The sequence below is a fragment of the Oryx dammah genome, unplaced genomic scaffold (genome assembly GCF_014754425.2).
Source record: "Oryx dammah isolate SB20612 unplaced genomic scaffold, SCBI_Odam_1.1 HiC_scaffold_18, whole genome shotgun sequence".
Classification (NCBI taxonomy): Eukaryota; Metazoa; Chordata; class Mammalia; order Artiodactyla; family Bovidae; genus Oryx; species Oryx dammah.
The window spans coordinates 71,430,063-71,453,140 of NW_024070202.1; the positions used below are offsets into that span (position 1 = coordinate 71,430,063).

General features: G+C 36.1%; 1 protein-coding gene across 2 annotated transcripts in view; it reads right to left on the reverse strand.

Moving 5' to 3' along the window:
- Positions 1 to 294: 294 nt before the first annotated feature.
- The window catches only part of PALS2 (protein associated with LIN7 2, MAGUK family member), a 131,676-nt gene continuing 108,892 nt past the window's right edge, over positions 295 to 23,078 (reverse strand). For both annotated transcript variants that reach the window (XM_040259767.1, XM_040259768.1), the window contains 4 exons: positions 21,920 to 22,081; positions 15,098 to 15,300; positions 14,003 to 14,131; positions 295 to 6,664 (listed from right to left, as the gene is read on the reverse strand). In XM_040259767.1, coding sequence (XP_040115701.1) covers positions 6,488 to 6,664; positions 14,003 to 14,131; positions 15,098 to 15,300; positions 21,920 to 22,081 — 671 coding nt within the window. In that variant the 3' untranslated portion in view covers positions 295 to 6,487. The remainder of the gene's footprint in view (positions 6,665 to 14,002; positions 14,132 to 15,097; positions 15,301 to 21,919; positions 22,082 to 23,078) is intronic.

The following is a 23,078-nucleotide window of genomic DNA, read 5'->3' on the forward strand; positions in this document are numbered from 1 at the left end:
TTCTTCTCTTGATCCTGTATTTTAATCTTCCCTGTCTCTGGAATTCTTTAAGTCATCTTTGAAAGCTATGAAATCTTTGGGCTGGGATAGATGAAACAATAATTAGGGTTTCCTTGTTAAAAAACAAAAGGGAGGCAGGTGAAAAAATTATAAATTTTGGTGGGAAAAATCTGACATTAGAAGCTTTTAACAAAGATGATTAGCAGTTCAAAGAAACTGCCAATCAACTAACCTGATGCCTTCTATATTTTATTATCTTCAAGCATTATTTCTACCTAGAAATGAAACACTACATTTTTCCAATGTTAAGTATTTATTTCTTTATATATACAAAAATATTTTACCAGGAGTATGCAGTCTCACAGATTGAACATTTCAGTAAATTTCATTTTGGACAACATATTAATATGTGAAAAGAAAAATTTACAGGGACAGTTGCTGAGAAGTCAATACTTAATTGTATTGCAGGTAAATTTTATCTATACAAGGACAGCAATGATGTTTCTTTTGTACAGGTAATAGTAATACAATTACTTGGAAAGCAGTAGCAATTAATTTTATTTTTAAACTTTTTCACCTTTAGCAGCTTGTTCAGCTTTAATTTTTTGGTTGTTAACAAGTATTTTGCCCTCCATTAAAAAAAATCTCTTCTATCATCATTTCACAGACTAGAGGTTAAAAAGAGCATGCGTATGTGTTCAAAATAAAAATATACCAAAATGAAATGGAGGGGGTGACATCCAAAGTCCTCACATCAAATTTTCATCATGGGCTCTTAATCGAGCTAACATAACATGTGGAAATTATACCAGATGCTGAACCCCAGTGTTCATTCTTCTAGCAAAATCCAAGATAACATTTTCTTAAAAATCAATGTTACTGAAGAAACAGGAATCAGCAGTTCTTTTTTAAAGAGAACACACAGCCAAAAGAAGTATTTACCTTGTATTTCAGTTACAGATGGAGATCAGCTATTCCTCAAATCAAGTTCCACTAAAAAGACTAAGGCATATCTTAGTTAGACCACGTTTATCAGAACAAAGTATGTTCTGCAAAGTCTGCAAAGTAAGGTTACTCACATCACTGCCTGCCTCTTGTATTTAAGAATAAGACAAGAACCACATATTTTAACTGGTAATGACTTACGGTTTAGTGTTGGTAATAATATATATAGCAGAGTTTCCCTCATCCTCCAAGCTCCCAGGCCTCCTTGACTGGTGTGAAGAAGGTTAAGTTTCAGGCATGGTGTCATATTTGTATGTTTCTACCCTGGCTTGCTGTGACTGAAGTGCAATAAAGATATTCATCCCCAACTTTTAAAATAAGACCTTTTGGCTTTTGCTCTGTGTTAGTGACAGTACTTGTTCACTGAGACTCAAGACAGATATACAAGCATTAAGTCATTTAATCTGCCAAGTTGTAAGTGGCATTTACATCATCTATAGATGTGTTCATTCAGTTTGTGCTGGAGATTAGAAAACAATTAAAGCTGGTAGGGGGAAAAGAAAAAGAATTGTTGCTTCTGGTCAGCTTTGGTGTATGGAGGCAAGTCAGATTTCTCATAGCACTGCAGTGTCAGCCAGTGGCCCTGAAGCAGGTAGAGAACAAAACTAAAAATAAAGGCAGTCCTGTTGGATCCGAGGTCCCCCAACTGGAGGTAATTGAATATGTTTCCCCTTTTGAAGAAACAAATGCCTTTTAAACTTAATACTATGGGTTAAACAATAGGGCTACAGTGATAAATTTCAGGCAGAAGAATAAGGTAAGCAGCTTTAAGGGGCAAAGATCAGAGTGTCTTCAGATGTAATAGAGTACTGGATTGCTTACTTAAATTTTGTTTGACTTGTGAGTGGTCTGGTTGGTGAGGAAGAGGATTTCCTAAAGGTCTGGACTTAGAAAAGGATTCTGAACTCAAAACCTCCTGACCAAGGCCACTAAGAGACCAGAACACAACCTCTTTCAGGCTGGAACAACATCCTCAGAGCTGTTTTAAAACTGAAGGCAGAATTTCTAAATGGTGTGCACCTATCACTATGTTACCTCCAGGAGAGGTACACTTTAAAAGAACTAAAAAATAAGCAAACTCAGGGCAAATGAATACATATAATAAGCAGATAAAGTAGCTTAATAAGGATTTTCCAATTTACCATTTACCTCATCAGAGTTATAAATTACTTCTTATAATTTAAGGTGAAGACAAATATTAAGTTAGCCTTATTTAACAAGTATATTATTAAAAGGGAGATGTAAATTTTCTCAATGGTCATACGGTCAGGAGTCATAATTAGGATCTCAGCCAGTAGAAGTGCACCAGCTCTATTTTTATCAAAAGAGAGACTATTTTAAAGAATGCAGTGCAGTGTACTGCAGAAGTAGTGCAAATCATGCTTTTAAAGTCTAATCTTAGAAATGAGATAGCATCATTCCTTCACTTTCTAGTGTTTTAAGGACTCATTTTTGATTCTGTGTACTAAGTCATTCCAGAAACACACAAAGTAATATGATAAATTATGGAAAATATTAAAAATGAAACTTGAAGCTAGCAAAAATGCAGTTAAAAATAATCTTACCTTAAGAAAATTATAGAATTGTTATCTTCTTCAGACATATAATATATATGTAAAAAATGATATGAATTATTACTCAATTGTATTCTTAAAAGTTTGTGAATATTAACTTGTACTATATACAATAATCCTATTATTTAAAATACTGAATTTCTCCCAAGAACTCCATGTTATTACAATGAATTCTCACAACAAATCCAAGAGAAGGGCAGGTACTATAATCTCTAAGCCTGAACCATATCTCAAATTCATTTGAAGGTTTAAATAAGTATTTCCCAGGAGGTTTCCATCCATGACTCTGTCCTTTTTCCCTAAGGAAATTAAGTTAGAATACCTTTCTGAGCTTAATTCCAAATATATTTTTCAGAAAGGGCATTAGTATCTGCCTCAAAGTAAAACCAGAGCCTCTGAAAACTATGTGAAAAGTTTCATAATGTCTAAGAATTTGGAAATAATTAAAAATTTAAGAGCATTAGTTATAATTACATAGTGGACATTTTAGTGTTATTATTATCCATATATCTTGGGAGAATTTTACATATTATACACATAGCTGTATATATATTATATATGATGACTCCAACATTTAAGAAATGACCTGCTAGCTATATACAGAAAACCTCAGGATTGCTTTTTCCATATGTAGTGTAAAGACTCATCACTATAAAATTATTGGCTCCCTAGCCTGTGGTTCCTGGAAAATGGGGTGTTGTTTCAGAAGTCATAAAAGTACAGTGTTAAGTAGACCAATTTTCAAAACTTTAATATTTACCAGTTTAAAATAATTATACCTAACTCCATGGCTACCCATCTGAAAAATCAACCCCAATCACTGGATTGTGACCCCTGTTGTTATCCATAAAAATCAGTACAAATTTAAATGACTCTTTAAAACAAAGACCATCTCCTATGGCCACTGGGACATTACAGTCAAAGCAGTCAGTACCTGGCCATGGTCTGTAATGCTACACTAACATTTTATTGCTAATTTGAATTCTTTTCTAAATTTGTGTTAATATCCAATTTGCTCTTTTAAAGAAAACTTGTCCTTATAAGCTATTACATTAAATGTACTAGATTCTAGAATCTAGGGTTCAGGCTACTGTTGCTGTACTGGGTTTATGATATGATTTCTACCTTAGAAAGCTATGTTCAGCAGTTGTATGGTAAAAGTAAACAAAGTCCTGATGTATTGGATAGTATTTTATTTGACACTATCCAAATATCAAACAGAAATGGAAACTGCATAATCAAGGCTTAACCAATAATAAAAGGAAAAATTCTACTTGAGTGCATCACATATATTACACTAGTTACAGTTAAATGACTTATCCAGGGACATCAACTCTATGGATATGGGATATCTGTATATTTAAAAATATATATAATATTTAGCTGTATATAAACAATCATGCCCTGAATGCTGAATGTGGACGCTCACCTGTCCACAAGGAATCCTCAGGTGCATTAGTATGTTGGCACATTGTTTCCCAAAAGCATATGCACGCGTATTTTTAACGATTACCAACTGTTCAACATCACCTTAAGCTATTTCTCTTCAGTAAAGCTAGTTATCTTAGACCTTCCCTACAGGAGAAGTTCACATTCCCTTAATCACAACTATACTCTCATTGCTATAGGAGAATTCCGGGGCCTCTGGGACTTCTTGCCCCAGCAGAGCTCTGCTGGTTTCTACAGAACCAGATAGGACTTCAGTTTCAAGTTCAATGACTCTTTATTGAGATAGATGAGCTTTGCTATAAACTGATTCTTTTTGGCCTTGGCATCTAGATGGAAATGAAATCAACTGCATTGTTCCATTTTATATTAGGAGGAATCTCATGTGTATAAACTAGTTAGTCATGAATACCATTTATAATAGAAATAACTCTTAAGTGTAGACTGTTTTCTAAATAATGTGCACTTTATACCACGTGATAAGGCCTAAAATATGTCTGATGTAAAAACCATCTCTGTTGTGTCGATGGGTAAAATATCTTGTGGATAGACTTCTTGAGCTGCTCCAGTGATCCCCAAGAGGCTGCAGGCAGCGGCTCCAGCGATCCCCTAGAGGCTGCAGGCAGCAGCATGAAGGCACACTGCAGAAGACACCATACTTCCTGAGAATGTGAAAATAAAATTTCTCTTAAAATTTACAGCGTGTTGAGATGCTAAGTCATGGGACATCATCTCGACACTGTGCTTTGATTCTCTTTGAGAAGCCAAGACTTTGATCTAAATGTACGTGGTTTAAAAGTTACCAAAGTTACTAAAAGGTATGATCCATTTTGCTACCAATTTCCTATTCTAGGACAACGAACCTCCATACAGCTACTTGGGTATTTGGTTTCATTGTGAAAAAGAACAGTGTGCCTGCTGCTTATTACCATGTATTTTCTCTACCCTCTGAGTCCTCTGGGTTAGCATTCCATGTGACAGCTTAGCTGAGGGGAAAACAACTTTCAGCAGCCCGGGGTATGGTGCCTACCACCAGACAAAAATGATCATCAAAGTTTAAGCACCTAACCCGTTAAGTGTGAATACTGTTCATGTGAAAAGCCAGCAGCAGTATAAAATATGGCTAACTTAGTTTAACAATAATCTGCATCTCTGAATCTGCATCTCTGAATATACTTTAGAATGATTTATACCATCAAAGAATCCTAAAGGAAGATATTAACTGAGATGAATTTTGGAAATTTGTATATACTAATGTATCTAAAGAAGGAGAACTGTTTTCCTAATCAAAAAGATTACTTGCTAAACAAAAAGTACATTTCCTAACAAATGTAAAAAAAATATATAAAACATTATTTAATACATGTTATATAATATATATAGTCTACTGAGATAAAACATTTGACAAATTTTTTCCAAATTTCATAAACTGTTCAATGGATTTGGTTCACAACACAATAAACTGAAAAAATACTCTAATGATCACATCACACTTCAAAAAGCAAACTGATTGTTCACATAAACTCCCAACTGCAAACTTAGAGGCATTTTTCAGCATCACAGAAATTTTCAGAGGCATGATACATTTGCTGAGCATATCCTAATAGAAAACTGTATAAAGCAATAGGTACACTTTTATCAGTTAAACTTTTACAACAGATCAGCTTTCAGAGTCAATCTGTTATAAGAATTGCAGGATAAGGCACTCTCTTGGCCGGCATGGCCTTGCTTGCTGTGTACATGTTAACGAAGCATCAGCCCGTCACTGCAACAAATGAGAGTGCAAGGTATTGCTCTTCATTTTTTCACGAGAGAGAGCATGAAGGGAAAAAAACTAATATAGCTGCATAAATCAGAACAGATAGCCATTCAACTCTGAAATAATGAAGCTATGTTGCACCAAGCAGACTTCTGATGTCACATTTGGATGGTAGTAGACTAGCTGTAGCACTGACATTAAAATTCTGCCTCTGTAAGAAAGTGAATATATTAGGAAAGAAGGCCAATAAACCATTATTTTTTCCTAATAAGAGTAGCTGACCCTTCACTAAATACTGAACTAAATGACAGCTTTACAAAACTATTTCAAGTATTCATTATCACAGTGAAAATGTGAGACCAATGCTAGAGTAAATGATTTGAAAATTCCTTGGATGAAAAAGGCAAGGGTACTAAGTCAAAACATATACAAAATGCTTCAACGCATTTCTTTATGTGATATGAATAGAAAGATTATCCATAAAAAGTTAGAAAAATTAAGATAAATTATATATTAGTACACCTTCTCAACCACATTTTATATAAAAATTCAGAATAGTGTACTGGTATTTCAATCTACACAATAAAAATGCCTGGACTTGGCAGATATCTTCTATCTGTGCATGTATTTTCTCAGTAGAAGGTTTATTTGTTGCAGTCACTTTTTGGAAAGTTTTATTTGAATTGTGAACCTTACTGAATCATCAGTAAACCCAGCTGATTGGGACCCACTGTGGCTCCATTCTCAGTTTTTCTATGGCAGTCTGCAGTTTCTCAAAGGCTTTGTCTAGATTGTCATTGACGATGATCAGATCAAAATAGTGGTTGTATGCTCTTTGAATCCGTGCACTTTCATCCACTGTTTTCTTCAAGTCAGAGTCCTGGCAAAGAGTTTCAAGAGGAAAAGTTTACACAATGTATACTTACTTGCTCACAATCAACTCAAAATGAAATAAGAAGTAACTAGGATGGATATTTGAGTGTGATATCAATCCTCAAAATCTAATCTACATAGAGTGTTAAAAAATATATTACCATCTGTTCATATCCAGTCATTCTAGCTGCATTCATGTTTGCATTTATGAGTATTCTGTGTCTTCTGTTTCACTGATACTAAGATAAGATTCCTAATTAAAGGACTATTGACAATAACCTTAGGGTGAAATCCAAAGTAATAAGGAATTATTGTAGGTCTCTAGCCTTCAGGTAGTGCTAGTGGTAAAGAACCTGCCTGACAATGTAGGAGATGCAAGAGATGCAGGTTTGATCCCTGGGTTGGGAAGATCTCCTGGAGGAGGGCATGACAACCCACTCCAGTATTCATGCTTGGAGAATCCCATGCACAGAGAAGCCTGGTGGGCTATGGTCCATAGGGTCGCAAAGAACAGGACATGACTGAAGCAGCTTAGCACAGCACAGCCCGACTACATCATCTTTCTCAAAATACTTTTACTTTATGGAGTCTGTAAATCATGGAACCCAAATTTGAGTGGCTGTTAAGCTCAAAGCCAAATTTACTGTCTTTCTCTAAGAAAGAGAATCTTAGAATAGTTTGAAGACTACATGCTCCCCACTCCCAACAACAACAACACACACACACACTTTAATTTGTTATATATTTCATTATTGTTTATATTTCATAAAATACTTCTAGTCATTCTGGAATATTTAGGGAGAATAAGTAAAGAACAGGTTTTTTCATGAGCAAGTAAAGCTTTTCATTAAATTGTGTTTTGAAATTTCACAGTACTTCTACAGGTTCTCCAAATATTCATTAAGTTCCTATTAAAATGTCTGTTTCATAATCTGTGGATATAACAGTGAATAAGACAGAATGGGTTCCTACCATTTAGTGGAGGAGACAAATAAGAGGGCAAATAAACAAAAACTTGCAAGTTGTAGTAAGTACTATGAAAGAAACCAACCAGGAACAAAGAATTGTAAGAGACCTACCTTAGACAGAGTGACTCTACATATGAATAAATGACATTTAACCTACCTAAATGACATTTCCAGTTGAGCTATTTCAAATCCTGAAAGATGATGCTGTGAAAGTGCTGCACTCAATATGCCAGCGAATTTGGAAAATGCAGCAGTGGCCACAGGACTGGTAAAGGTCAGTTTTCATTCCAATCCCAAAGAAAGGCAATGCAAAAGAATGCTCAAACTACCACATACTTGCACTCATCTCACACGCTAGTAAAGTAATGCTCAAAATTCTCCAAACCAGGCTTCAGCAATATGTGAACCGAGAACTTCCAGGTGTTCAAGCTGGTTTTAGAAAAGGTAGAGGAACCAGAGATCAAATTACCAACATCCGCTGGATCATGGAAAAAGCAAGAGAGTTCCAGAAAAACATCTATTTCTGCTTTATTGACTATGCCAAAGCCTTTGACTGTGTGGATCACAATAAACTGTGGAAAATTCTGAAAGAGATGGGAATACCAGACCACCTGACCTGCCTCTTGAGAAATCTGTATGCAGGTCAGGAAGCAACAGTTAGAACTGGACGTGGAACAACAGACTGGTTCCAAACTGGAAAAGGAGTACGTCAAGGCTGTGTATTGTCACCCTGCTTATTTAACTTCTATGCAGAGTACATCATGAGAAACACTGGGCTGGAAGAAGCACAAGCTGGAATCAAGATTGCCGGGAGAAATATCAATAACCTCAGATACACAGGCGACACCACCCTTATGGCAAAAAGTGAAGAGGAACTAAAAAGCTTCTTGATGAAAGTGAAATAGGACAGTGAAAAAGTTGGCTTAAAGCTCAACATTCAGAAAACGAAGATCATGGCATCTGGTCCCATCAATTCATGGGGAAACAGTGGAAACAGTGTCAGACTTTATTTCTGGGGGCTCCAAAATCACTGCAGATGCTGATTGCATCCATGAAATTAAAAGACACTCCTTGGAAGGAAAGTTATGACCAACCTAGACAGCATATTAAAAAGCAGAGACATTACTTTGCCAACAAAAGTCTGTCTAGTCAAGGCTATGGTTTTTCCAGTGGTCATGTATGGATGTGAGAGTTGGACTGTGAAGAAAGCTGAGCACCGAAGAATTGATGCTTTTGAACTGTGGTGTTGGAGAAGACTCTTGACAGTCCCTTGGACTGCAAGGAGATCCAACCAGTCCATCCTAAAGGAGATCAGTCCTGGGTATTCATTGGAAGGACTGATGCTGAAGCTGAAACTCCAATACTTTGGCCACCTCATGTGAACAGTTGACTCATTGGAAAAGACTCTGATGCTGGGAGGGATTGGGGGCAGGAGGAGAAGGGGATGACAGAGGATGAGATGGCTGGATGGCATCACCGACTTGATGGACACGGGTTTGAGTAGACTCCGGGAGTTGGTGATGTACACGGAGGTCTGGCGTGCTGTGATTCATGGGGTCACAAATAGTTGCACACGACTCAGTGACTGAACTGAACTGACATTTAAATTGAGAACTATTTTGGAGGAAAGAGCATTTCAGCCATTGGAAACACAATGTAAAATCCAAGGGGAAAATGGATACTGAAAGATAAAAAGACCACCAAGCTGGATGGAGGACAAGGGAGGATGGGGTAATAAGCTGAGATAGCACAGGCGAGGTCATAGAAGACCTAGATGTGATGGAAAGACATCTCTGGATTATGATGGAGGCAGAGAAGATGGAAATGACAGCAGAATAGAGATATATTTTGGTGATAAAATTATCAGGGTTAGCTGATGGGCTGAATATGGAACGTGAGGAATATGAATGAATCAAACATAGCTGGAGTTTCTGGCTTGAATAAATGGACAGTTGCAGAAGATGCAGAGTTGGGTGGGTGGGAGTGGGGGAAATATGATTGTGGGTGGGGGGTAAATAAAGCATTCTACTCTGTACGTGCTAAGTTTAAGGTGTCTGTGAGACATCCAGGTGCAGCTGTAATGTTAAGTAGGTGAATGCTAGTGTAAACTGGAGCTCAGGTCTGGGTAATCTATACATAAACTAGGAACATCAGCTTAATAATGGTATGTAAGTTAATGGATTTCATGAAAACATCTAAAGGAAAGTAAAATAGTGAAGTGGGTTCTCAAGTAAGCCTGAGGGATATTAGTACTTATATTTTAGTTAATATTTTCACTGAGATCTCTAAATCAGTTTGAAACAACAAAAATATCTCTGGGTTTCCCTGGTGGCTCAGATGGTAAAGAATTTGCCTGCAATGCAGAAGACCCAGGTTCAACACCTGGGTTGGGAAGATTCCCCTGGAGAAAGGAATGGCAACCCACACCAGTATTCTTGCCTGGAGAATACCATGAACAGAGCAGCCTTTTGTTATTGATGTATAAACAGGCCAACTTATCAACAAATCTTACCTAGTATAGTCATTAGCTATTTGTCCTGTTAAAACACAAATCAATTCTATTTGACAATAATAATCTTGTAACAATTATTTAGTATACCATATAGATGGAAGAATAAAAACCTCTCTCTGTGTATGGCTATAGAGTGATCTCCAGAATGTATTAGTAAGTGAAAAAGGCAGGCAGACTACTGTATGTAATAAGCTACCTTTAATGTAAGAAATGGGAGCAGGAGGATACACACATCTATATTAAAAATTGTGAAAATAGCTACCTATGTAGGTGGGAGGTTGGAGTACAGAGGGCAGGAAAAGCTAAATTTTGTCTGATTTAAAGATTTACTCTGGAACTATGAAAATGTATACAATTATATGACAAAATTAAATTCAAATAAAAAATAGTAATACCTAAAACTTACAAGCAAAATAAAAAAGTGTTTCAAGTTGATGGCTTAAACACTGACTTATTTTAGTGACTTTAAAATAATATTCATGAATATATCATACTTTTTTTAAAAAGTTTTAAGTCTGAAACTTAAAACTTTTCAATATTGTTATATTATTATTCAGGAATTACACATATAGTATGTGCTTATTTTATATATGTAAAGTCTGAAATTATTTTAATGTTATCAGGAATGAAGACTTTCAGCATAGGAGGAAAAAAAACAATTAAAAAAGTCAAAGAAGTAAAAATGTAAAATCTGAGTTGAAACTATCAAATTGAACTAATGATGTCTATATTCCAAAAGGGGGAAATATGTTTCCTTTATCTGGTCACTGAGAAGACCTCGAAACAATGACCGGCTAAGTTGAATGCACACCTCTAGCATCCATAGGAGGTCTAAATACTATTTCCCACTAGAAGGAACCAGGGCTTTTGGAAGGCTGGTTCCAGATCTGGGCCAAGAAATGTGTAAGGATAACCTGGAGCAGCTCGTACCAGGAAGCAAAGAATCACTGAAGGTTATTGGGGTTGTATTAAAAAGACTCAGACAATAAGAGGAATAGGCTCCTCCTAGCTGAAGATGAGACAATTTACACATCAAAGAGTAATAACTGACTTAAGCGCAGACACAGGGAGTATTTCAAGTGACTTTGAAATACAGTGATTTGATTTGACTGATATACTTAGTGGGATAAACCTTAAAGATAAAGGAGACAGTTCACAGGAATCATACCTGGTAGCATTTGTACACTTATATTCAGACTGCTGTGTACTGTGAGATAAAGCAAATGAGCAATTATGTGCCACTCTTAACATTCCCAGTGTTTTTGAGAACTGGGATACTCAGCACAGAAGAATGGAGTTACCATATAAAAGAAGTTAAGTATAAACCCTGTAATCCTGAATTTGATTGGGAAGTGTCAGTATAAATTCATGATACAGTTTCCTTGAAACATATAAACAGAAAAGCATATAACCAAATGAGCTCCGTCTACCTAAAAGGTGCATATAGCTCGAAACAATGATCAGTCTTGGGACAATGTGCATCTTTAATATTATAGTCCTAAAATAAAATACCATTTACTCTAAAAGGAACCAGAGCTTTTTGGGCAAATAGCTGACTCCTGGCTTGGAACAGAAAATGTACAAGATGAGCCTGGAACATCTGTCTTACAGCAGGGAAGCTATATGAGACCATTAGGCTCATGAAATAGATCTCAAGGGCCAACTTAAATAAGCCCCTGTTGGTCAAAGATGGGACAATTTGAACATCAATAAGAATAATAACTGCAATAGTGTAAAATATATCAAGTTTAAATCCATGTGCTCGTGGATTTAAAAACTAAAAAAACACAAACCTTATTTGGTCACCTGTGGAGTCTGTTATGGAACAAACTCATTATTCTGAAAACTGACCTATAAAGGGGAAGCATCAAGTATATTTTCTACTTTTCTGTATATACTCTACTTCAGAGTAATCAACTAGTTAATGAAAAAAAGTCATTACTTAGAAGAATTCTAGTTTATAAATGCAGAATGAATGACAAACTTGGAATGCTACCACTTCACATCACAGTTCCTAAAAAAACAAAAAATGACAAAAGATATTAGAAGAACTCTCCTGCCTCACAACTAGGACCACAAGCATGGAATAACAAAAGACACTGTGCATCTTTCGCATGTTAGCAATGGAACACAGGGATTCCAGAGACGGGAAACGGTGAGCCCTATGACTACCCCAGGTTACAACCAGCTTGAAATAGCTTCCAGTCTGCAACACAGGGAGGCAGAGCCCAGGAGGAGGCTACTGAGCTCTCTCAGTTGTCAGCAGAGCTGACAGTCCCGGGAGAACAAGGCGGCAGGGGTTTGCAGGACAGAATACAGGATGGGACAGCAGCGTGGAGAGAGACCTCCGGAGACTTGCAACAGACCCCCCTCCAGCATTCAGCTGAATACCAATCCATGCACATCACAACTACCCAGGGTCACCAAAGAATCACCAGGAAGGATGAGAGCTCTTCATTCTGAGCCAGAAACGATGCCCACGCACACAGGCAGGACAGAAAACCTCCTGAGGCACAGGTCATCTGAGAGAGCACTCAAATGGGTTTTGCCTCAGTGCTCCAGAGTAACTGCCCCTAGCATGAGAACTGCTCCGGTTTTAAAGCAAGATGTGAAAGGAACAAACAATTTCCAAACAGCTGCATTTCCCAGGACAAAATTCACAATATTGGGTATCCAATAAATTACCAGGACTGCAAAGGTGCAAGAAAATAAGACTCACAATGAGGAGCAAAGTCATTAAATAATCCAGAACTGATGCAAATGTTAGAATTTGAAGACATGAAAACATTTATTATAACTATATTTCCGATTTCCATAAAGCTCATTAGAGATATGGAGCAACCAGAAAAAGAACAAAGAAGACTAAAACGACCTGATTTCAAGACTAATCAGCTAAATTGTGGAAGAGGTAGAAGCAGGAGGGAGGGACTGTGAAGGGGCACAAAGAAACTTATGGAGGTGATGGACATGCCTGTTTCTTGACTGTGATGGCCTCACAGGTGCATACATAAGCCCAAACTTATCAAGGTGTGTACTTGCAACATGTATAGTTTACTGTATATCAATTATATCTCAATTAAGCTGGGGTGGGGGTAAAAAGATTTAGAAGACATTAGGTAAATGCAACGTGTTAATCTTGTTTGGATCCTGATTTGAACAAACCAACTTAAAAAAAATTATAAATACTGAGGAAATGGAGACTATATATTGATAATATTAAGAAGCTGCTCTTCCTAATGTTTGATGTGTTAATGGTTTCATGGTTATGTCCAAAACATCTATCTTTAGAGATAAATACTAAAGTATTTATGGTCGATATGATATCAAAGATGTGCTCCAAAATAATTCAAGGTAAGGGGGGAAGTGAAGAGAAGTCTAATTGTAACAAAAACGGCCATGTGTTATTGAAGCTAAGTGGTAGACACATGGGAGTTCATTTCTTCCCTCTTTTCTACATATTTAAAAAATTTCACAACATGAGAAAAAGAGGGAGAATGAAAACATGTAACAACTAAAAGTCAGTATACCTAACTCTACCCATAGTAAACCTTATGAAATGCTTGTATAGGCCCTGTTTCCACATTAGTAAAAAGAGGGAATTAGATTAATATGTACATTTTAGCACTGTTCCATTTCCTTTTCACACAGAGTAAACTTCTGTTTTAAAATGGAGTGGATCATGATTTTTAAGTAAAAGCAATACTGTTCTAAATCCTAACTACATCCAGGGAACATATTTTTATTCTGTGATACCTTATGTAATGTGTTTCATAAATATGAATAGATAGAATTAAACATGCCCAAAGGAAAAACGAAAAAACTTTAGGAGGAAAATAATACTGCTAGCCTGAAGAAAACTCCTCACCGTCAAAAGTTTGGTAGTGATACCAGCATCCACTACAGCCTTGTGCATGGCACGCAGGGTATCTAGTTCTGGAGCAGCAATAAACACAACATAGGGCATGAACTCGGATGTCCTCAGCACTTTTAGGGCCTGTGTAGAAGAACAGTTGCAAACCAATTTATATAGGATCAGAATTTGAATTATGTTACCCTAAACAACCAAAGTCCACCCACCTCTTCCTAAAGATAAAGGACATAGTCTAACACCTGCTTCCCATCCCCCCACCTCCCTTCTATCCTTCTGATTCCATACAGTGCTTTCCTAAAACAGTGATCCATTAATTTTCTTCTGACTTCAGTCTCACTACTCTTTGGTACCCCTGAACAAAAAGAAAAGTATTAAACTTAATGATCCCAAATCATTAAGAATGATATAAATGCTTTCTATGTTAATTGTAGAATTCTGTTAATATTGAAAAAGCAGAAATAATTTCAGTGTCCATTAACTGGAGAGTGGTTATATAAATAATCATATATCTGTACTATGAAATATCATGCAGCAATCACAAAAAAAGCTCTATAGTACCTAACATGAAAAGATCTTCAAGAAATACTGCTTAATGAAAAAAGGCTAAAGAATCTGTATAGAATTTTTCCATTTATGTATATAAGAAACAACAACAAAAGTAGAAAACCCATTACATTTTCTAAATATATTTTTTATTTAAAGCATACTTAAAATGACAGAATGATATGCACCAAACTATTAATAATACAAATCTCTGAGTAGGGAAGGGAGATTGGGTTGAGTGTAGAATGGTGGGAAGGGGTCAGTAAGGGACACACAGAATGAGAATGAAATGAATGGGATATGTGTATGAATGTGTGTGTGTGGGGTGTGTGTGTGCTGGGTGGGAGGGGTGTGACTCAAGCATCTACTGCCATCCAAGTCTCTGTTGACTAATGGATTAGAGATTTAGTAAACTAGCTGTAGATGCATAATAAGGTTCTCTATTGCCACAGGTAACAGAGGAAAAGAGATATCCTCATAATCTGAAGACAAAAACTCCATAGGAACTAAAACTTAAAAAACAGCTTTGGAATTCACACAGCTTACTTGTGGGTTGACATCCAAAATGCAAGTTCTTCCAGTTTGGACAACTTCAAGAATAGAGTCGATTTTGGTTCCGTAGAGATTTCCTTCATATTCCCCATGTTCCAAATACTTTCCAGCTTTAATATCAGCTTCCATCTCAGATCGTGACACAAATTTATATGCTTGGCCATCTTTTTCATCTTCCCTTGGTTTCCGTGAAGTAACTAAATAACACAGCATTGAGAATTTGTACAGAGACAATGCAATGTATTAAAATATAAACCAAAATGTACAGGGTAGCTTAAGACTTTTACATTCAGTGCAGGTTGACAAACCATGGCCTATGACCAAATCTTATTTTTGTAAATAAAGTGTATTTACAAAACCTGCTTGCTTCTTATTGTAAATAATAAAACTTTGGTAAAAAAAAGTTTTACTGGCACACAGCTTTGCTCATTCATTTTATCACCCATGTTTTCACTCATTTTACAAAGGCAGAATAGCTGCTGCTGCTAAGTAAAAGTCGCTTGAGTCGTGTCTGACTCTGTGTGACCCCATAGACAGCAGCCCACTAGGTGCCTCTGTCCCTGGGATTCTTCAGGCAAGAATACTGGAGTGGGTTGCCATTTCCTTCTCAGAATAGCTGCAGTACAGACTAAATGGACTACAAAATCTAAAATAAAAAAGTTCTGACCCTGATCCATAGAAATGTTTTAAGAGGTAGTCTCCAGTATACAATTTACATCCAAAAATATGCTTTATAAAGTCAGTTTGAAACTCAAAATATATTTACCTAGAAGCAGAGCCCTAACTTGAAATTCTTAACTAAGGTAAGAGTTAATAAGTGTGAAGTATATTGCAAATGAGTATCTTTTCCATCTGACCAATACTCCCTTTCTCTTAAGGAATATTAAGTTCTTTATACTTTAACACAGCCTAATTGCAAGTCTGGCACTGAGCGCAGGCGGCTAACCTTCCTCTTGAGAAATCTGTATGCAGGTCAGGAAGCAACAGTTAGAACTAGACATGGAACAACAGATTGGTTCCAAATAGGAAAAGGAGTACGTCAAGGCTGTATATTGTCACCCTGCTTATTTAACTTATATGCAGAGTACATCATGAGAAACGCTGGACTGGAAGAAACACAAGCTGGAATCAAGATTGCCGGGAGAAATATCAATAACCTCAGATATGCAGATGACACCACCCTTATGGCAGAAAGTGAAGAGGAACTAAAAAGCCTCTTGATGAAAGTGAAAGAGGAAAGCGAAAAAGTTGGCTTAAAGCTCAACATTCAGAAAACGAAGATCATGGCATCTGGTCCCATCACTTCATGGGAAATAGATGGGGAAACAGTGGAAACAGTGTCAGACTTTATTTTTTGGGGCTCCAAAGTCACTGCAGATGGTGACTGCAGCCATGAAATTAAAAGACGCTCACTCCTTGGAAGAAAAGTTATGACCAACCTAGATAGTATATTCAAAAGCAGAGACATTACTTTGGCGACGATAGTATATTCAAAAGCAGAGACATTACTTTGGCGACTAAGGTCTGTCTAGTCAAGGCTATGGTTTTTCCTGTGGTCATGTATGGATGTGAGAGTTGGACTGTGAAGAAGGCTGAGCGCCAAAGAATTGATGCTTTTAAACTGTGGTGTTGGAGAAGACTGTTGAGAGTCCCTTGGACTGCAAGGAGATCCAACCAGTCCATTCTGAAGGAGATCAACCCTGGGATTTCTTTGGAAGGAATGATGCTAAAGCTGAAACTCCAGTACTTTGGCCACCTCATGAGAAGATCTGACTCATTGGAAAAGACTCTGATGCTGGGAGGGATTGGGGGCAGGAGAAGAAGGGGACGACCGAGGATGAGATGGCTGGATGGCATCACGGACTCGATGGACGTGAGTCTGAGTGAACTCTGAGAGTTGGTGATGGACAGGGAGGCCTCGCGTGCTGCGATTCATGGGGTCGCAAAGAGTTGGACACGACTGAGCGACTGAACTGAACTGCAAGTCCAATAAGTGAGCAAAGTTCTATTCTTAGTTGTTATTATCAATTTTCTGAAGTGTAGTTTTACCCACAAATTATCTATCCTTTATCTCACCCTAGTACCACACCTCTCTTCTAGCTTCCTTCTAATTGACATTTCCAAATGTTAATTGTTTTGTTTTGCACCTCAGTGGTAGATCTAGCCACCTGGATGTTACTATGTTCTACTTTCTCTACTCTGACCTGAAGTATTCTTTCTGAGAGAATGAGAGAGAGGAGATCAAGTCCAAGATACTTTTATCTGTTATTTGAGAAACATACAACTCCTTTGCAACCTGGTTGTGCTAGGAACAGATAATTACCACCTTTCAAACTGTTGTAAAGATGCAGTTAGGTACTCTCTGCCAACTTGCTAGAACTCCCTAGGAAGAAAGGTAATTTGTGTATGTGTGTGTGTATATTCACATTTAACCTTAATTGAGTTTGGCTACATCAGATAAAAAAAAATTCTACTTCTATTAGTCAAGTACTTACACAAGCAGAATATCTGAGGAAATCATTAACCATATGCAATTAAAGTTAGAAAGTAAACAGATGAAAAAGTGACAGTCAGTATTTGGACTATTTGTAACAACACACCAAGAAAACTTTTATAAGAACAAAACTTTAAGTTCAAGCTCAGTAACAAGGGTCTAACTGATAAATGAGATCATTATGTACAAGACAGTTCCCTTTTTCCCCTGCTGTTTTCTGGCTTATCCCAGATTACTGTAGAGAGATCTATGAAGTCACTTAAAGAGCTTCAAGATGCTATATTGACTTTTCATATTCAAAAATGTGTAATCTCTTAAGTTTCTGGAATTCTTTACCAAAAGTGGTATGATAAAATTTCTAAGGCAATTTTAAGTTCCCCAACTACATACATGCTAGGACTTGGCCTAGTATCTGTGAAGATAATTTTAGAAGAGTATGACTTTTGGTGATGCACTACAGTGAAACCACATATGGAAATGTGCTGCTTGAAGTAAAATGTACAGACATACATGCTGCCTCTACCACTACCTCTATCACGTGGAGAGATTCTCACATTATTGGTGAAATGTTTTTGGTTTATAAGTGAATTTTAACGACAATGTCATTCTCTAGTGGACACACACACAATCTAAACTGCCACATAATTAAGTCTTTTTCCATTTTTAGAACAGAGAAATTAGATCGGGGTGACTTAACTACAACTGATTCCTTAGACTTTTATGATAAGTAACTAATAGATTGTTTAGCAAAATTCTAATCTTTAGCAGCTCTTCATATAGTGAGGAAATAAGCAACAAAGTAACATTTGTTAACTATTCAAAGACATAGTAAAGAGAAAACATAATTAATCAGGTAGTTTAGCCACGTAGATTAATAATTTTTAATATTTTATTTTAGGATCATATAATATATAAAGAAAATGAAATCAACTTAATCTAACAGCAGTGTTTACCTCCTTCCCTATGAGACCTCGCCATCCAGACCATCAGACAATGTATTACAAGTTAAGGAAACTTGTCACACTTAACATTTTTTTGTGTGTGTTAATTCTGAAGCTTAATAAAAACTAGATGTTATATAAATGTGAATGATTTAAAGAAAAGTAAGACACATCAATATCATGTAACGAAGTGAGAGTTGATGTATGGATATACATGCATCATTCTATATAAAAATTCATATAAATATTTACAGTTACTAAAAATAAATCTGTCTAAAGGTAAAATAGTATATCTTTCTGTAAATTAATTTGGCATAAAGAAAGCAAGATGAAATAAATATATTTATACTTCTATGTAAAATCCCTCTCTCTCTATATATATATCCTTTGGTCTACTAATTTTACATCTGAGATTTACATATACACAGTTTAGTTACTTGTAACAAAAATGCCACCCAAACCATGCAAATGGACGATAACAGAGAGGGTTAAATAAAGCATGGTATACTAATATACTAGAATATTAAGAAGCTAATATGATTAATTTTTAGGGTTTTTTAATCATGATAAAATATACATAACATAAAATTTATCATTTTAACCATTATTAAGTGTACAATTCAGTGGCATTAAGTAGATTAACACTGTTGTGCAACCATTACCATTATTCATCTCCAGAATATTTTAATCATCCTATATGACAGAAACATAAAAAAGAATTACACTCACTATTTAATATTCTTAGAGATACAGCAGAGATAGTTCCCAGAAACAGATGGTGCTATGGGAAAAAAAAAAAACAGGAAACAGAAAATAATCCTAAAATGAAAATTATGACTAGTTGTGATAAACACTGATGAGATAGAAGATAAAGAATTCAAGGTAATCTTTTAAAGAGTAGAATAAAAAGATAAGAGGCTGGACAATATGAAAAGTAAGAGACAAAAGAGATAAATCCACAATGTTCAACATCTAGCTAACAGAAATTCTAGAAAAAGTCAAAACAGAAAACAGAGAGAAATCATCCAAGAAACATAATTCCCTAGAATGGAAGAGCATGAATTTCTAGTCTGAAGAGCCACAATCATCAGCACAATGAATAAAAATAGATGTACACAAAGGCACATCATTATTATAAGATAATGAAAACCAACAAAAAGACTGAAGGAAAATCAGGTCATTTATGAAAGAACAAAAATTAGAATAACGTCCTAGACGTCTTAAAAGACCCTGATGCTAGGGAAGAATGAAAGCATTTATGGAGAAGAGGGCAACGGAGGATAAGATGATTAAATGGCATCACTGATTCAAAGGACATGAACTTGGGCAAATTCTGGGAGACGGTGAGGGGCAGGAAAGCCTGGTGTGCTGCAGTCCGTGGGGTCACAGAGTCGGACACGACCTGGTGACTGAACAATAAACTTCTTAACCAAACTGGATTCAAGAGTAACATCTTTTCAGTATTACAATTGAGACTTTCTATTCTCAATCAATCAAATACAGGGCAAAAAATATACAACTTCAAACACAAAGATCCAAGAAGTAACATCCACACACCATTTCTTGTCAAGTTGCAAGTGATGTGCCATAGCAAAACAATGCAATAACCCAAGAGAGAAAAGAATGGGACCCAGGAGCCATAGCTTCAACTCAGGACAACAATAAAGGGAAACATCCCTATGCTAACGTGGGATAGACAGGAGTGTGTGTAGTCCTCACTGAAGCAGGAAGACTGAGGGTTGTGAGACTGAGGTCTCCAAGAAAAATGCGTGACTTACCGAATAAGCCAGTCTTTGTTTTAATACAAAACTATATGTGTGAATACATAAGGCAAGGTTAAATGAGGAGAAGAAAAAAAAAAGAACTCTAGAAATTGCTGGGTTGGGAGAGAGCACAAGGCTGTTCAAGAAAGTGAAACTGAATTAATTGAAACGAGCTATCTTTATATTGGGAAGACACTCAGGAAGAGAGTAGATAAGGTCTACATTGGATAGAGCAAGAAACAGCAGAATGAAGATATTATTAAAACATATGGAGGACTAACAGAAGAAATACCAGAAAGATTGAAAAGTGACTGTTTCTGGTAACTAGGTAGAAGATGGGGTTATTTTTCATTATATATTTTTAAGAACTACTTAATTAAAATATGCCAAATGCATTAATTTGATAAAAACAGAAAACAAAATACTTTAAAATACTCTGGTTACAGTGACATTTTTATTTTGTTAACTATTTAACTAGGATTTGTCTGATTTACTGATTTACAGTGCATACAATGCAACTCAAACCCTAAGGGGATTACAAACAACACATGGGGACAGTGAGAGTTATTCCCTCAATACACCCCTAAGAATGTTAGCAACAGGATTACTCACTGAGAACTGAATGTCTAAGCATGCTGGATGAAAGGAGAGACACCCTAAAATTCATCTGAAAGAGATGGAGTGATGTCAGGCTAAGCCCTGACTTGGAAAGCTTTAAGGAATTAAAACATCTACAGAAATTCTGTGTGAATCAAAACGGGGCCTGTCAGCAATGGAAGCAGGAAAGGGGAGTTACAAAGGCAAAACTGGCTTATATTCAGGGAAGATGTAAGTTCCCATAAGTAAAGGCTCATATAGCTCCAAAATGAAGACATAAAGACACATGTATAGTAGTCCTTATAATAAGGCAGATATATCATTTAACTCCTTGCTCTAACTCCATTCTCATCAAGCATGCTTTTGACGTTATTTAATTTTCCTTGTAAATGTATGAATGGAGAAAGAATGCAAAGATCATAAAATGAGTGTTTGGTTCACTTAATACTTGTACTTCCCATCATGTATTTTATACATAAATAAATATGTGACCTTAATTAATCTTGCTTGCTCTGGAAGAAGAATCTCTTTTAATGTGCTATCAAAAAGCAGGCTCATGACCTTGAAGGAATGGGACCTATAAGAACACACAGATTCACAAAGGGACTGCAACACTGGGAGTGTCAGAGGATCCAGCATCTTTCCCCCTTTTCTTTACAATAAAATAAGTGAAAAACACAACTTTTCAGATATATGTCAATCGTACAAGAAAATACAAAGCTAATGTTCATTTTGCCACAACTCTTTAATACCTGCATTTACTGAACATTACCGGATTGAAAAGTCTGGAGAAGTGACTGCCACCAGGCAGCAACCTGACAGAAATTACAGTGCTATTTCACTGCTATTTCAAGACAGCTGTAGAGTTGTCGAGCTTTTCAGTATCACTTGCTCGTTCATTTCCATTGGCATAATCAGAAATTCCTTGGGAATAAAATAATTCCTACCCCCTCCACCCCCTTGCCGACACATACATTCTTTCCTTTCAAATCAAATAGCAAAGGAAATACAGAAGACTTACATGGCACTGTGGTTCCAAATCTAGTGGGATTTAACACTATGAACCTGTTTTTCAAGCTTCTTCGTCCCACACCTTGCGCTCCTATCAATACTAACGTCTTTCTCTGGAAGGGAGGCATTTTGGCTACCTCCTCATATATCTGGATTTCATGACGATCGAATTCTAAATGTAAGGAGATAGGAAAACATCATATTCGGTTCTGTTCAGTGATGTTTTAGCTGTCTTGATAGTGAAGTATCACCTGAACTGTACTGACTTAGCGTCAATTATTAAAAATAAATTTGGTAAAGTTCAATAAATTATTTTGTATTGATTTAAACATCTGCTTCTATCCTTTTGCCTTAAAAATCTAACAAAGCTAAAAAAGTGTCCTTGCTTTATCCTTAAAAGACAGTCTATCCATTAAAACTTGTTTCTTTGCAATTCATCAGTAGAAATAATTAGTTAATATAATCAAATTGCAAATTAGTTTATGTAATCTATTCCACTAAAAAGTGCATATCAAATAGGAAGGATAGCTGTATACCTAGAGTAGCTGCTTAACTAAGTTTCATAGAATGAGTACCCCTTCCAATGATATAAATGAATAAATACTGTGTGGCAAACTCTGCAAATATCAGTTTGATTAATAAAATGCATACAGGCAACATAATAACATTTAAATATTAAGATTCTAAATTTATGTATAAAATAAAACATTGATCTAATTATTTTCAGTAGAAACACATTCCAACATTACAATCAATGGGAAAATGAAAAAATTTCCATTTTGCAAGAAAGCTTTAAGTATATGTATTTAATGAAAAATAAAGCCAAAGAGAATTTGAAATATTATATTACCTATTATTATGGCTATGACTCTCAATCTATAGTAATAACACTTCTTCCTTAGGTTATTATCTTAATAGCAACACTTTCTTTGCACAGTTTCTCCACAGTAGGTTAAGGGAGAGTCTATTTTCCCCTTATTACATTATTATTATTATTATTGCAATATGTCATTACATTATTTTCTTTATAGTGTGCTGTTTAGTTTATTACCAGCATAGAAGAAGTTCTAAAGTCAAGAAAGCACTGTACAATGATCAGTTCTTTTGAGTCTTTGAATCAGTCTCTAGAGCCTTCTGATTCAAAGAGCTGCATGTCACTCTTAGCCTCT